The sequence below is a fragment of the Petaurus breviceps genome, unplaced genomic scaffold, assembly GCF_028583685.1.
Source record: "Petaurus breviceps papuanus isolate PSGF00001 unplaced genomic scaffold, PetGlider_PUasm1.0 37, whole genome shotgun sequence".
NCBI classification, from domain to species: Eukaryota; Metazoa; Chordata; class Mammalia; order Diprotodontia; family Petauridae; genus Petaurus; species Petaurus breviceps.
This window is the reverse complement of record NW_027186296.1, coordinates 17258517-17275856: the sequence shown is the minus strand read 5'-3', so window position 1 is coordinate 17275856 and position 17340 is coordinate 17258517. Positions and strand designations below refer to the sequence as shown.

At 35.9% G+C, this 17340-nt stretch overlaps 1 protein-coding gene across 12 annotated transcripts in view; it reads left to right on the top strand.

Annotated features, from left to right (window-relative positions):
- The window catches only part of CEP152 (centrosomal protein 152), a 109237-nt gene that overhangs the window by 6726 nt on the left and 85171 nt on the right, over positions 1–17340 (top strand). For 9 of the 12 annotated variants that reach the window (XM_069097996.1, XM_069098005.1, XM_069097999.1 and 6 more), the window contains 5 exons: positions 8182–8285; positions 8508–8574; positions 14125–14403; positions 15034–15202; positions 16285–16425. In XM_069097996.1, the coding sequence (XP_068954097.1) occupies positions 8182–8285; positions 8508–8574; positions 14125–14403; positions 15034–15202; positions 16285–16425 (760 nt within the window). Of the gene's footprint in view, positions 1–8181; positions 8286–8471; positions 8575–14124; positions 14404–15033; positions 15203–16284; positions 16426–17340 lie in introns of all 12 variants that reach the window. The other 3 variants (XM_069098000.1, XM_069097998.1, XM_069098002.1) reach the window with 3 other exon arrangements.

Here is a 17340-nt window from a genome sequence, read left to right as displayed (position 1 = left end):
CCAGAGGTTTTATAGATTCCTTGTATGTCTAATCAGCCATGGTTTCTGCAACATAGCTGGAGGTGGCCATCCAGTGAAGACCTGGGGGAAAGGGGGCTGGGGGAGTCAGTATATCTTGAGGCAAGCACACTATTCTACTTTTGGACAACTTTAGCGTTTACAAACTTTTTCTTATATAAGCTGGAATCTGCTTCTCTGCAGCTTTATAGAAAGATAATTCTTCCTTTGGGTACCATGTAAAACTGCTATAATCTCCCTCTTATGGAGGGAGATACATGAATATAGCAATTCTCTCTGTACTTTTGTGTATGCTGTCCTAGTTATCAAACTTGTATGGCAGTTTTTGAATTAACTTCACCATCTTGGTTATGTTACCCTGAATATGTTTCTTTTAAAGATATAGGGTTCGGAACAACTCATTTCTTCAGATGTGTATCATCTGACCAGATCAAAGTTGTTATAGATACCATGTTTCTATTAATACAGCACAAGGATTGCATGAGCTCTTTTGACTGCCATATCTTCTTAACTTTGGTGAGCTTGGCAATTCACTAAAAAAATCTTAGGTCTTTTTTATGGTAATTGTTGACTAGCCATACCTTCCCTATGCTGCCCTCGTACATTAGATTTTTTGAACCCAAGTAGGACTATATGTCTATCCCAATTACATTTCATCATTAGATTTGGTTTTAGAGAGTGATTCATGCTAGCTATCCCTTCTAGTTTCGTGTTGTGAATTTGAAATATATTCTTCTAAGTTACTGATAATTTTGAACATTGAAGGCCCAACTAATACTACTTTTGTAACTCTCCTCTTGGGGCCTTCCTCAAATGCAGGACTAGTAAATTTTCTTTTTTTACTTGTTCCTACTCTGAATTTGATGTGAGAAGTAATGGATTCTCCACCTTAAAAGACATGTAGAGCTATTTTTTGAACTGTCACTTTCTTTTTGAAGGAAAAATAAACAATTTAAGGCCACTACCATCAGATAACATTTTATTAAAAGTACTTTGAGATCTAATTGAGAGGGTATTCATTTGTTTTTTATTCATGGCAAACCAAATTTTCTTATTTATTTTTATTTTAACAATTTTTGGTTTTGCTATAAGGATTGGAAATAATTATTTTTGTACTTGGTTGACTGCTGTTTCACGCGGAGCATTTTTAGACTTACTAACTGGAAATGAGCCCAGAATGAGGAAGAAAATTCAAAATCGAACACTTTACTATAGAAGTCTTCCTCTGCAGGCCATATATGCAGAATGATGATTTCTATATGTTCTTAATGCCCCCCATGGCTCTTAAGTGACAGAAGAGATAGTAGAGATATATTGGAGCTATTTTCATTGATGCCCTTCCTAACCTTCCTCCATGTTTCTTCCCTAAACTGTGGATAATTGGCTAGTGATGACTCTTGGGGATTAGTTATCTTGAGTTAGTAATCCAATCAAAGAATGAGGAGGGAGTGATTAGAGTAGTATCATTCAGTAGAGAAAGTAGTTAGAGTTGTTGGATTGATTGGGCCATTGTGATGGAAATTTCAGGGCTTAGCTAGTGTCCAGGATATTATATTATCATGTAGGAAGTGGTTAAAGCCATAGGCCTTTGACTCTTGAAAAGTCAGAATATTCTTAGCATTTCCCTCTCTCCTGGTAGAATATTTCCTTTTGCTGGAAATAACAGTGTGGCACAAAGAAATGCCAGAAAGAAAGAGTTCTACTAGAAAGTGGGAAATACTAGAAGAGAAGCTTTAGCAGGATGGGGAGAAGAGTTTATCTGCAGACAAGTTGTACAGATAAGGAGTTGCCACAAGAAGGCTGATTTCTAAAGTCATTCAACAGACTTTATGGACTACCTTTCCTCTAGAGATGAATGACTTTTATGTAATAAGATAGTGTTTACTTTGACCTTTGAGTACTACAGAGGGGTGGGGAACCTATGACCTTCTAGGTCCTTGGGTGTGGCCTTTTGACCGAGTCCAAGTTTTACAGAACAAATCCTTTTATTAAGGGGTTTGTTCTGTGAAGTTTGGATTCAGTCAGAGGGCTGCACTTGAGGACTTAGAGGGCCACATGTGGCTTCAAGGCTGCAGGTCTTCCACCCGTGGACTAGACTTTAGAATTCTATCAGTAGAAACATTTTACTACATTGCATTTTGTTATTATGTCCTGTTATTTTATCCAAAGGTACCCACAAGTCAGAGAATCTTGGAATTTTTTTAGGTCCCTGCTGGCCAGCAGCAAGTGTGGTGAAAAAGGTGTTGAACGATTTAGTGTCAGGAACTGTTAAAATCTTACTGTGCTGCTTCTGTTACTTATTACCTCATGTCACACTGGGCAAGACCCTTGGTCCATCTGGACCTCAAGTTTCTTCATCTCTAAAATGAGGTGATTGGACTAGGTGGCCTATGGTGCCTTCTAACTCTGCAAATCACTGACTTTTGATGAGTGACATTTCGATAATGAGCTTGTTTTTTTCATTTTCTGTGGTTAGTAATGAAGGACTCTAGAGGAAACTATATCCTTTAGACAGCCGATTATTATGCAAATGAAGCACTTACATTGTAGTTTGAAGGAAGTTTCAGAGGCTATTTAATCAATACTGCTACCTGGAAAGGATGTTGGGTTTGGAGTCCAAGGACTTGGATTTGAATCCCAGTCCTGCTGTGTGCTGCTTGTGGGACCTTGAACAAATCATTTTAACACTTGAGCCTTGGTTTCCTTATTGTTTACAGACCTCTAAGGTCTCTTCGAGTTCTAGAGCTATGAACCCATGATTCAAATGGTTACCTTTCCTATTTTTAAACGTTTTCAAAAATTTCAAAACCTCCCTTAGTAGCTAACAGATGTTTAGGGCTTGACAGTATACTTTTGTACCTTATAGTTTGCCTAAAAGTCACAATTACATATATGATATCATAGTTGGTTACTGTGGAAATATAGTTATGTCACAAAATATTTATTTTCAAAAGTTTTTAAGTAGTTGGTAAACTAATCTCTTTAAAGAACAAAGGGCATCCAAGTTTACCAACAAAACAATAATTCCTAAAAGTAGATTTGTAACTGCTGATTTAAAAAAAAATGTTGGCTGTCTCCTTAAAGTTACACCTTAATGTAGTTTGCCATCTAGGTGATCTCACAATTCACCTGAGTTTACACACACTGTCTATGATGTCACCAGAAATACCTTTGGGATTATGTTCTTGTTCTAGATAGTCAATTTGGTTTCCCTTTTGGGGATCTAGTAGTTTTGGTTAGAAATGCTTAGTGATTTGTAGTCCTAAGAGAATAGATATTCTTGGGGATGTTTTGTTTAGAGATGAAAAACTTTAAACTTACACTATGATCTTTAGCAGGAAGAAAGATAACTGCACTTACCTACAGCAGACTTGCCATGCCATGCCATGCCATGCCCTCACACTTCTTACACTCAATGATGGGTGATGCATACTCCATTATTTCTTCAGGGGTTCTATAGTAGAATTGAGAAGCTCCTGTGAGCATGGAGTGCTTGTCCTGTAGAGGTATGATTTTCATTGCATATTCCTACTAATTTTTCAGCATCTTTTGATGTAATTATTGGACAGCTTTAATATTTGGTGCCCACTAGAAGGAGTTATAAAATCTAGCATTTGTTTACATTTTATATTATTTGAATGTCAATGGGGTTTTATTGCAAACCCTCAATAAAATCAAAGCACGAACAGTTGTAGGTAATGGCCGTACTGGAATTTTTTCCAAAGCTCCTATTTTGCAGTTCCTTATAAATTGTTTGGGTTGTATTATGTGAGTTCCCACCACAATCCAGACTCATTCCAGCACAATTGGAACCAAAATATTGTAGAGAAAAATCAAACTGAACTGTTGTTCTACACAAATTGGCAGAATAAGTATCTTTCAGTGATTAATTGTGGTGTAATGCAAAGATCAATGGACTGGGAGTCCAAAATGGAACCAAAGTTCTATTTCTTGCTTTGACACTAACTAGTTACGTGGTATAGACAAATTAATTCATTTTTCTTGAACCTCAGTTTCCTCATTAATTTTTCTTGGCCTCAGTTTCCTGATTAGTAATAATAATGATAATAGCTATAATAACTCATACTCGTTTAAAGCTGTAAGGTTTCCAAAGTGCTTTCTGCAAAATGAGGGAATTGGACTAGATAATCCCCTTCTAGCTCTGATATTCTATTCTATACCATCTGCTGATTATCAAGTATATAGGCTACTTACTCCTTTGTGACCTTGAGTAATTTTGCTCTTTGAACCTCAGTTTCCTCATCTGTAAAACTAGGGGAGATTGGATTTGATGATCTGTAAAACCCTTCCCTACTCTAAATCTCTGTGATCTTATATATATATATATATATTTTAAATATAGTGATTGTTTTAATTATGTTCTAAAGGAGAAATTTCCCCGTAGAAGAATACAGTGAATTTTGGTTTAACCACTGACATGAAAATGCTTTTAGATATTCTGAACATGGTGTGATTCATAAAACAAAGATTAGAGTTATCTAGGTTATCATTGTGAACCTAGCACTCTGCCAGGTCCTTAGTCCTTTTCAAGTATAGTTTGTTTTCAAGATAGTAACTCCCTGTTTAGCGTGTGTTCTTGAAATCATTATTTATAATGTACATTTTAAAAATAACAGAATTATCTGCATGAATTTATTAATCTATTCTAGAAGGTGTGTAACTGTTTCTCCTCTATTCACTGCTTTCTCTTGGAATAAAAAGTGTTGTATGTGGTTGGTAATATGAGTGAGGGTGATTTCATGGAAATTGAAGCTCACAGTCACTAAGGCCATCTGTTCTGTTAACTGAAGTTGAAAATACTGACAAAGAAGTTTGGATATTTGCTGCTTTACATTCTCTGGTAAAAAGAGGCTTATATTCTATATAGGCTGTTGAAAAGATCTAGATGTGTGTTTCACTAATGGAATTAATTGAGGAGAAAAAGGCCTTTTTCTTGGTGAGAAACTTAAGGAGATGTGGTGATGTTTATAGAATGATTTCAGAATGAATTTAGTAATTATAATAGGGAAAGATTATTTGTCCTTTTTCCTAGAGGTCATTTAAATTCGAAGCAATACTTATTTGATTCAGTTGGTATACAATAAATTCTCACAGATAAGATTACTGTTTCCTAGGTAAGAAACTGTATGTTGTATTTGGAATTAAAGTTAATTAATTGAATTAATTAAGTTTGATCATCTTTAGCATGTTTTATTTAGCTGTTGCATAGTATCTAAAAGTAAAATGAACTTATTTTATACATTTTTTGGCCTTTACTTGGAATGTTTAGTTACATTCATAAGTTAATGTGAGGATTCTACTTTTTAATGGCACAAGGTTGAATGAGTAAAAAAAGTATGTTTGATAGGAATTAAGAGAGTTGGACATTGTGTTCTCCAAAAATGGAAGTTTTGGGGGTGGAGAACAATACCTTCTGTTCCTAAGTAGTTTCGTATGTTAGGTTAGAAGGACTTACGGTTCGTTCCATTAGTACACTGACTTTTAAGTCATATAAAATGACCAGACTATGTCAAAAGACTTTTAAAGAAAAGATTCTTGAGGTGAATGAACAGCTTTTAAAAGTTTTTTTCTTTACAATATTTTGAAATATTTTGTAGAGGTCTAAGTACTCCAAAGAAAGTTTGCTGAATGATAGGTATTCATGCTTATCTATGAATATTTTTATTGACAGATTGTTTATGCTCTAATTAATACATTTTGATGGAGTACCAGCTTTTTTAACATTGTGGCACTCCAAGTAATCAGTAGTAACTGGTTATCTATTGTGTAGCTTTCTAGTATCCTTGTGAGGGGGGAAATGTACAGTTCAGCTGTCCCTGTCCAGGCTCCCCTGCATTGTGTGGCTATGTACTTGAACCTCACAGAAAGTTTAGAAGAAAATGTACTTTCCATACAGAAGTCCTTACTTGAAGTAAGTACGAAAGATTTACTTTGGATCTCTTTTTTTTAAACTTGTTAAATAAAATGTGTGTGAATAGCTTTTATACATAAAGTAGTACTAATAAGTATGGACCAAATGGCTTGAACTACTTTTTGAAAGATCTCATGGACATGAACTATTTTTCTAAAATGAATTTTTTTTCTTTTCTTTCTCTCTGGAAGGACTGTGATTTCACCTGCAGAGATTTAGTTTTATAATGCATTTTAGTGTTCTAGGTTTATAAACACTGAAAATGTTTTTAAGGCTCTTGAATTTAGTTTTTCTGTTAGAAATTTTTTTTTTCGTGTTTGCCTAGGAATCATGTTTCCACACTCCATGCTTGCTCATATTACATTACATCATCAGATATCACTACCTGTAACAAACATGCAGGTAATAAATTTGACCATTGTGTTATTGTTATTAGTACAGAACCAATTAGGAGACAAGAGTGTCTTTATATTATGAAGGATATTACTTTTCTCCTTTTATTCTCATTTACCTGTAGGGAGCATAATGGATTACCTCTAGAATGATAATTTACATAGTAATTTCATTTTGAAGTATTTGTGAGATATTAAATTATTGTAGCCATACTATCTTTAGCTATTGCCCATATACTATACCCAAGTGATTGGGAAGGGAAAGCCATTTTGCCATAGATTAACCAGGAAAACCTCACTTTATGTAAAATTTTATGAAATATTTAATGTCCTCAAAAGGCATGGAATAAATTTGTCAGAAGTGGATTTATATACTTTGCAGAGTAAGTCAGTCTCCTATGATTTAAACTAGTGCTTAATTTCTTAAGGAAAGGGCTTATTTAAAATTTCTTTCCCTGACCCTTGTCACTTAGTACTATCTTATTTGAATCATGTAAAACTGTTGTTGTATTTATTTTAAGGCACCTTTAATCAGGGCTGAACATATTACAGTGATTTTTATATTCTTTAGAACTATTCTAATTAGATTATTAGTCATCTACAGAGGCCTAGCTCACCCAGTTTGGAAAATGGTTGAATGAATTTTTTTTAGCTTTTTCATTGCTTCGACTAGACCATAATTCACATAGGCAGAATACTAAACATTGAACAGAATACTAAACATTGAACTATGTTATCCTGCCTGAAAGTATGGAAATAAAGTATAGCTAAAGTCTTGAATTAGTGCTTATGCTCTAAACAATGGTTTTTTACATCAAAGTAAAAAATAGAATCTCCAATTATTCAGCTTTGTCAAAAAGCAAGGTACTTCATATTTCCTCAACATTAGAGTCTGGTGGTTGTGTACCAATTAATACCTCTCAGGGACCTGTTGTCACATTTATCGGGACATAAGAGTACCTAAGCCATCTGCCATTGCTATTCTGTTAACTTGGGAAGAAAGCTACAGGCTGCCAGGCACCCCTAGGGGAGGTCTATCAGATTACTAGAGATCATGTTACTGGTAAGACAACATTCTAAAATTCAAATTTGTCCTTTGGTATCCTAATAATACTCTGTTTCTCCATTCTAGAGTACATATATTTAAATTAGAGGGTTTTATTAGGAAAAAATGGAGCCAGTTTCTTATCACAAATATTTATGTGTCTTAATATGTGTTTCTCAATTTTACTTTTTACAAATTATCTCACAGCTTAAGTAGGGATTATATAAATGCATTATGAACTTGTTTTGTATTGTGTGATTTACTTGTGAAGTTCCTCTACTAAAGTTCCATCTATTCCAATTCCTGGTTATGTTGTGATGAGTCTGGGATCTCAAAGATTATGTTAGCGGAGCACAGGGTTAGGCAGAGTCTATCAAGATGGAAAGGTGTTGAGGATCAACCAGTAATGCCTGAAGACAAGCCAAGTTCAGAGAAACAGCGCCAGAAGGTTGGCTGCCAGGGGATAATCTGTTTTTTTTTTTCAGGGGCAAGAACTATACAGCAACTTCTGAAACTGCCTGTAAAGACAGGGAGGATATTGGTGGTATATGGAATTATAGTGTGCCTGTACTGATACATCAAATTAAAGATCTTTTTAAGTACTGAAAGTGTTTGTGAATTTTTGGAAAAAAATAAACATACAAATAAAAATAATCTGTTAGGAAATTTTTTTTGCCTCTCTCTGTCGAAACATCTCCCTCATAAGAAACTTTACTTATTCTGTATGAGGTGGTCCAAAGCCCCCAGGATTTTGGCATAGTTTTTTTATATTAATTCAAACCTTCATTTTTCAGCTGCAGCAGTTACTGACAGATCTTCCTCATCATATGCTGGATGATGACCTCTCTTCTCCAGAGCTCAACTTTTCTGACTGTAGTGAGGATGCCACAGTGGGACAGTAAGAAAAAAAGTGGGGAAAACCCCACTAGATTTTTTCATTATTATCATATCCTGGTAATAGTAAATAAATAAATGGACATATTTTATAAAATTAGAGTATTATAAATGGATACTTTAAATTTTGCATATGTGAATGTATATGGAACATCTGACATCTATAAAGCTGTATGTATCTATTCCAAAGGTAGACTCTAAGATGAATGTGGTGTTTTTTTTCAAGAGCACATCAGGCTCAAGAATCAGAAAGCAGCTGGAATGAACATCAAATACTGCCTAAACCCCAAAGTGTAAGTGTAAATATCTTTCTACTTCTTGTAATCAAAATGATCTGTTTTGTTTTTTTGAAGTTGCCTCCATCCCTTAAAGGCATCTCTTAGTGGGAGGGGTGGTTGTGGTAATCAGAGCCATGAGTAGGGATTATGACACAAATTGGTGACAGAGAGGGAGGAAGAGGAGATATCAGGAATAGATCATGAGATCACTGGTTGTATGAAAGCTGGCCTCAAAATCCTCACACTGGAGTATACCAGTCTTTACCTTCATTGTACAATGGGTGTCTTTTGTTCAAACAACTCACAGTGGGGTGAAGGGGTAATTGATCCTCCCAGAGTACCTCACCTGTGCCCTTGCATCCCATTTCCCAAGAGGAAGTGAAGGTAGGGGAAATGCTGAGGCAATTTTCTCTCTTAACCCTGGGTTGCAATAGGACTATGTAGCAGACATAGTGTATCAGGCCACCAGACTCTTGAAGACGAGGACGTTTCTTTTGAGGATGGTTGCTTGGCTAACAGAACAAGTTGAGTTGTAGATGTGCCATTAGGCCAGGAGAGAACCATGCTGCATGGGACAACAGGGCTTCCATGGGGAGGAAGTAAATATACTCCTCTAAATTTTAACTCCCTAGGACAAAGCCCTGTTCACCCTCTTCTTGGTACAGCTCTCTGGGTAAGTATCAGAACACCACAAGATAAAGAAAGAATCTTTAAGGAGTATGCAAGAAGTGGGCCGTTTGCTTCTGCCAATAACAAGTAACACATTCACAAAATACAAGTTGGGCTCCTAGGGGAGAATGTCAAAGGGCTAGAGAAATGCTTCTCTACTCTACAAATTTTCAGTGAGAATGAAGTATTTATTCCCTGAATGAATGGAAGAGGTGCTTCAAGGAGGAAACGAAGAAGAAATAAGATTTGAAGAGGCATTAGAGAATCCCAGCCTCTGCCAGAATGTTGGAGGGTAGGAAAATGTCATAGAGAAGAGGAAAAAGAAGAGTAGGGAAGGAGGGACTCTTGTGTTCCGAAAGTGACGGTGTGGAGCCACAGGTGCCGTCAGGGGAAAAGGCTGTCGCGCCATGATCAGGGGAAGCAGAGGTGTAAGCAGTGGCTAATTATTTCTGGTGACTGGTACTGAGACAGATGTTTGTGGACTTAACATAAACCATACAGAGTCTTCAATCTTTCTAGGGCTTGCAGCTAGGTTATGATGGAAAACCTCACAAGAATTATTAAATCTAAAGACTACCACTCTTTCCTTTTTGTTTCATGTAGGGACAAATGATACTACTAGAAGGAAACTAGAAAATATTGCTTAAGATTGTGAAGCTCTGAAACAAAAAAACCCAATGGCATTAGGAACATATTACTTTATTACGCATGTTAATTAAAGGTTGAGAAAAAAGGGAGAAAAATTTGGAAGGTAATTTGAGCGAGAGGCTAAGAAAATGATATCTGAGAATAGGATTTGGATTTTAGGACCAGGGATAGATTATACCTGACAAGGGCTGGTACAGACTATTTACTTGGAGTCCTGGGAGTCTGATCAAATAGGGATTAAATTAAAAAGAGAAGAAAATATAGATCTTTCAAGCCTGATACCACAGATAGTAATTTGAGATGAAAAAATGTCAGGAAAGGATTCGCAGTTTACTAAAGACAGTTCCCAGAAGAAAGCAAGCAGTAGAACCCGTGGCTTCATACCTATATTCAGAAAGTTTAGGTTATTAACAGAATGAACAAGAGATTCAATTTTTTTTGGAGGGAAATTGGGGTTAATGACTTGCCCAAGGTCACACAGCTAGTTTGTGTGTGTGTGTGTGTGTGTGTGTTGTGTCTGAGGTGGGACTTGAACTCGGTCCTCCTGACTCCAGGGCTGGTGCTCTATTCACTGCGCCACCTAGCCGTCCCAAGAGATTCTATTAAAAGGAAGCAAATTTGACCTCATCTAGCACTGATACTTGATGAATTAGAACTTATGACTGGAATGTGGCTGTGGAAGAGTATAGTATTCTCTATAGGATGAGTATAACCCAAAGGAGTGGTGTGATAGTGTGATATTAAGAATCAATACTCATATAAACAAATTGGAACCTAAGCAGGGAAATGTAGAGAAATTTTGGTGAGATCAGTGGAGGGAGAAACAAACAACTGTCATGGGGATATATTATAGATCACATGGAAGGAAGCAGGAATTAAATGAAGAGTCTGGGAAATGGATCATAGACCTGTCATAGAGGCATACTATTATAGTGATTATCCAGACATCTGCTGGAGCCCATTTTCTGCTGGAAGTATAATAATTGAACAATTTATGAGTTAAGGATATATAATCCTTTAAAAGGTGGTGCAGGTAACAAAGAAAACTGCTTTTCATGACTTTTTTTATTTAATGCTGAAGAAGAAATGCTATAGTAACTCTAGTGTAAGTGGCCTCCATCATAGAGTGTGTGATAGAGTTTATGAATGCTGGTCACTGTTTGTGGCAGCCTCTAGATTTTGGGTGGGGAAGATTTTAATGGGTTCAGAGAAAGAATAGGTAGGATGCCATGGCTTAATATTTTGTAGGAAAAATCAGCCCATGAAACTATAGGATGATAGCCAAGAGGGAGAAGAAGGAGAATCTGCTTATAAAGATTTATGTTACTATGTGGAAAACTTAATGGCCAACACACATTTTTAAAAGAATATTGGGGATAGAATAAGAGTTAGTGAGGCATAATGGATAGCTAGCCAGTCTCAAAGTCAGGAAGACGGGTTTAAATCTTACCTCTGACGTATTGGCAGCATGACCCTGGACAAATCACTTAACTTCTCAAGTGCTTTCTAAGACAATTTGTTGCATAGATAGAGGGAATTACCTGGGAGTTCCTCAAACCAATGAAATTGCAGGTTCATTTTCTTTTCCTGTAGAAGATAGACTAGGACAAGGAAATGATGAGTACAAAGAAGTAGCACAGTCCTGTATGAGTCATGTTGGGAATATTAAAGGCCTTAATGAATCATATTTAGAACTATGCTAAGGACAGAAATAAAAGGTTTGTTGTTTTGTTGAGATGTAAGAGAAGGATCAGAGAAAGGGTTGGGACCACTTTCTGATGGCTAGGACGATAGTAACAGGCGGTAGTGAGAACTTTAGACTCTTCAAGTCTTGTTTTTCTTCTTTTTTTAAAGATAATAATCCTTGGATTATAATGACTAGAACAAAAATGATTAAGAAGACATTTGACAGATAAGGAGATAAAGTGTCTGCATAACTGCAGTGAGTTCACATCACCAAGTCCAGCTAAACTAAATTATCCCTAGGGTATGAAAAGAAATGGCAGCTGCCATTTTTCAGATGCTGTCATAATTTTTGAAAGATTTTGGAGAATGGGAGAGATGCCACAGACTAGAGGACAGCAAACATCCCAGTTTTCAAAAAATTGAAGAGGGTAGCGCTTACAAACAATATGCTACTGTGTTTCCCCGATAATAAGACCTATCCTGAAAATAAGCCCTCCCCTTACTGTGTAAGATTCCTCTAAAATAAGCCCTCCCCCGAAAATAAGCCCTATTGAGATTGCTACTGTAGTGAAGGTGATTTACTGCGCTACACGCTACATTACGGTACCCTCTGTATTTTTTGAAAGATTTTGGAGAATGGGAGGTGAAACACACGCCGCTTTCCGAGCTGCATCCAATCAGAGCTGCAGCAGTGAGCGTGTCATCCTGTTCTTTATTGAATCCATTATTGAATAAAGTTACATTTTTTTGTTCACATTTACCTGTTTATTAAAATTGCTGTCAATGTTCATTAAAATAAGCCCTCCCCTGAAATTAAGCCCTCTGTGTTTTTCTGTCCAAAAAAAATAACAAGACAGTGTCTTATTATCGGGGAAACATGGTAGTGAGCTTGACTTGTATTCCTGGCAAAGTTCTAGAACATGTTACCAAACACATTGGTGAGTATTTAGAAAGGGAAGTGGTATTTATTAAAGTCAGTATGGCTTCATCAAGAATTGATAATGCTTGACTAATCTCATTTCCTTTTTTGACAGGCATACTTTGTTTACTTGTCAGAGGAATACTAGTCACTTTGGGGCATACTATAGTATATGTATGGTATATGGCTTAGGCATACTACACCATAGGTGTACTATGTGAAATTCTTCATTAACATCCAAGGTTTTCTTTTCTTTCTGGGGAGAGGGGGTTTGTTTTTTCTTTTTTTTCCGCTTTTTGCAGGGGGGAAGATAGGGCTATTGGGGTTAAGTGACTTGCCCAAGGTCACATGGCTAGTGAGTGTTAAGTGTCTGAGGCCGAATTTGAACTCAGGTCCTCCTGACTCTGGGGCTGGTGCTCTATTCACTATGTCACCTAGTCACCCCAAAATTATTTTTTTTGGGGGGGGGAGAGAGGAAGGCAGGGCAGTTGGGGTTAAATGACTTGTCCAAGGTTGCACAGCTAGTAAGTGTTAAGTATCTGAAGCCGGATGTGAACTTAGGTTCTCCTGACTCCAGGGCAGGTGCTCTATGCACTGTACCACCTAGCTGCCCCAACATCTAAGGTTTTCATACTGTCCTTGCGGACAAGATGGAGATACATGGGCTACGTGACAGTACAGTTTTTTATACTAAGAACTGGTTGAGAGGCCAGCCCTAAAAAGTAATCACTAATGGATAGGTGTATTTTAGGAAGGGCCCTCATGAAGCTCTGGGAATCTATTTGGCATTTTGCTGTTCGGTATTTTAGCAGAGATTTGGATAAAGCCAAAGAAGGCATCTTTATTGAATTAGATGAAACAAAACTGAGAGAGATAGAGCTAACATATTTAATAATAGTGTTAGGCTTTAAAAAGATCTTTATAGGCTAGGACTATATCTAATAAGATGAAATTTAATAGAAATAAAATGTTCTTCACTTGTGTTCAAAAAAATCTTATCCCCAAATACAAGGTGGAGGAGAAAGGGCCAGATTAACAGATCCTCTGAAAAAGATCTGGAGGTTTTACTAGATTACAAAACCCAGTATATCAATGTTGTGATATGCTGCCTCATAAGTAAAGCCAATCTAGACTGTTTTAAGAGTTAATAGTTCATCAGTACCCTTTGCAGGCCATGTTTGGAATACTATATTAAGTTTTGGGTTTCATATTTTAGGAAAGATAGAAATAAGTAAGAGATGCCCAGAAGAGGGAGAGAGAGGAATAAATACCATGCCCTATGAGGATCTTTTTAAAGGAATTAGAGGTGATTAGCCTGGAGAGAAAAGACTTAAGACAGAAGATAAAGTGATTGTCTTCAAATATTTGGGGGTTTGTCATGTAATAGGATTAGACTTATTCTTTTTGTTCTAAAAGATTAGAATTAGAGCAATGGCTTTAGAAGTGGTTAAGAAAAATTCCTAATGATCCAGAACTATAGTGGGCTGCTATCTTGCGATGAATTGTATTCCCTCTAGAGGCAGTGGGTATATGGGCATTTATGATTGATGTAAAGAATTCTTGGTCAGATATAGGTTGGGTCTGAAGTCCCTTCTGATTCTGAGATTTCTGTTTTTGAGTGCTTTTGATTTACCCTCTAATAGGGCTATAATGATGTTCAGAATTCGTATCCTGGAGAACAACATGCCAATGGTTGGAAAGACCATCACAGAAAAAATGAAGATATGTATACTGGGTGCCATATTGAAGAAGGTCATGATGGAGGTGGAAGTGGTTACAGTTCTTCAAATGACTATGAACAGAATGATTTATATCAGCTTCCTGAAAACTTTAGGCCATATACCAATGGTCAGAAGCAGGAATTTAATAACCAACCAACCAAAATAATAAATTTTCCAGATGGTGAAAGGGAACATTTTCAGGTATTTCAAGAACTTGCTTTTAAAGGGGAGAATTTGTGAGTTGTTCTAACTACAAAGATTTCTATGACTATAATGACTCAGGCTTATACTAAATTAGTCATGATGTTTTCTGTTTAAATCTACAGTAACCACAGTTTGTGTCAGTATGGCAAAATAGAGGGTTTATGAACACAGTTATTTAAAAAACAAAAGGTTTATTTTGAATGACTCTGAGTTATATATTCTCTGAACTATATATCTTCTTTAAACTTCCTGTAGCCTTTGGCTACTACTGCTACTTATTGTGCTCCAATGAAAAAGCTGAGGTGTCATGATACCTCCTAAAAGTGGCAAAGCTCTAATGATCCAGCAAAGCTGTGTAGTTGGTAGATTTTATTTTGTGCAACTTTCTTACCAGTTTTTTCATCCTTTTCTTAATTATTTGATGAGCTTTAATTTTTTTTCATTCTTACCATCTCACGTCCAAAATTTAGATTCAGTGCCTTAAATCTTTTGATTTGTTTTTGTGTAGTTATTTCTGTAATAAATAGGCTTAGTTATTTATTAGGATAGAGATTATATTGTTAAACTAAAATTTACTTACTAAAAATTATTTGTAAACTAACATCAGTTTCATATATCTTGTGATAGCAGTTTGGTACAACACATATTCCTACTAGTCAAGCTTTGGACTCTTATAAAGTGACATATAAGCCGTACCAAATCTCCAGCCAAAATAATGTCTCATCTATCCAGGAAAGAGCAAGAAGGAATGATGGCTTTGAAGAGCTGCAGCAAAAATTTTTGGAGCCTGGTGAAAGTAAGCAGTGTGACTTAAACCTTTTTTTTCACCTATATATTTTAGTATATAGAAATTTCTAGTTATTTGACCTAAAAGAGACCTTAGAGATCATTTAGTCCAGTCTCCTCATTTTACAGATAAGTAACTGAAGGTCCAGAGAGGTTAAGTGATTTATTAGTATTATAACATCTCAGATTTAGAGATGAAAGGGAACTTTCGGGTATGTGGCCTACAGAATAGGGACTAGAAACCAGATATCCTAATTCCTTGTCCTCTTTCTACTTATACTGCTTAATTATTTGGTTTACTGAACCCTCGCTGGAGGAATTTTTCATTAGCATCTCTTTTTTCTTTACTGAAATACAATTTGGAATACAAAATGCAGTGTTTTCTTCTGTTTCAGATTTTTAAAATATAAACAAATATCAATGATTGATTTACATTTAGATCATACTTTTAAAGGTAATATATTCAGGCAACTTTATGTAGGATCCTGGGCTCCTGGGTTCAAAGCTGGAGGAGACCTGAGAGGTCATCTAGTTCTTCATTTTACAGAGGAACGGGAGACTTGGAGGAATTAAGTGTCTTGCCCAAGGTCACAGAAGCTTGTAAGGATCAGAGCCCAGGAAATCAAACCTAGGGCCTCTAAGTATTATATTTACACATAGTTTAAACTCATATAGTGGTGGCATTTTTTTTTCCGCAATGATTAAAGAATAGCTAGCCAAAGGATTTTACAGGAATGAATATCTTGTACTAGAACTTTTGTCCTCTCCTTGTTCTCTCCCACAGGAAATTTTTTTGTGTCTACTTTTTTATTATAATTTTTGAATCAGTATATAAAAGGGGTCGTTGTACAAGGTAATCTTTTTTTTTTAAAGGAGACTTACATCCAAGATTTTAAGAAATTGTAAGTTGTATGTCAGTTCTTTAAAAGTATATTTTGAATCAAAGGACTAACTAGATTATTTTCTAAAAGAATATTTTCCTAAAAACTGACCTAGAACTGTCTTTTTAATGGCAAATAGTAGTCCTAAGCAAATGGCTTGAGATAAATGTATTTATATTTTTCGTCTAATAGGGGTTTTTTGTCTTGTTAGATTCTTTAGAAAATATGCAGATTGTGCAGCTTCAAGTTCTTAATAAAGCAAAAGAAAGACGACTAACTGATTTGTGTGAGAAGCTCGAAGAGAGTGAACGACAAATTAGATATCTGAATCATCAGCTTGTGATGTTAAAAGGTAAGGAGATAGGAAAATTGTTGGATACTGGATATTCCTGGGACATGCTCAAATTTCATCTACACAATTCTTTAAGTGTAGCCTTAAGAATGCAATGTTTTATTGCAGAAACATGGAATGTTAGAGTTGGGGGGGAGAGGGGGCAGAGCAATAAGAAATCATGCAGTCATCCACTTCTACCATTGTATAGAGGAGAAAATTGAGACCCACAGAGGTGAAAATATTTGTCCAAGTCACATGACTAGTTAGTGTTAGAACCCCATTGGGTTATAACTAGTATTCTTTCCATTTTATGTTATTTTCTTCCTTCATTTCCTCCCTTTCCTTATTCCTTCCCTTCCTCTTCCTTCTTTTTTTCCCTTCTTTCTCTTCTTCCTACTTTTTATCATTCTTTCCTCTCCTTTTTCTTCTATCTCATCTCCTTTCCTTCATTCCCCCTGTTCTTTCCTTCACTTTTTTGTAGGCTCAAAATATCTGTACACATTTTTTAGCTCTATGGGTGATGTAAAGAGGCTCTTAATCACGCATATAGTTTGTTCTGTGTGAAATATTCCAATTTTCAATGGCTTCACTTGTGCTTACTTTGACTAAATAAATATTATAATCCTCAAAAGTTTTAGAAAGAAAATTCCCCTATTCTTGAAGTGGCAAATGTAGTAAAGATAAACTCAAATAAGAACTTTGATCTTTTTGCACCTTTTGTCATGATGGTTCTTTCATTTGCACAATAGTTCTATGATTAAGGCATCTTTGAATCCAAGTCACTTAATAACATAAAATCTCTTTGTTATTTACCATGGAGTCTGAGAGAAACAGAGACATAGAGATGAATGGAGGCATTCTTAAAAATATGCATTGTAACATTTAAAGTATACTGCTCTTCTACCTATTTATTGCTCTTTCATTAGTTACCTT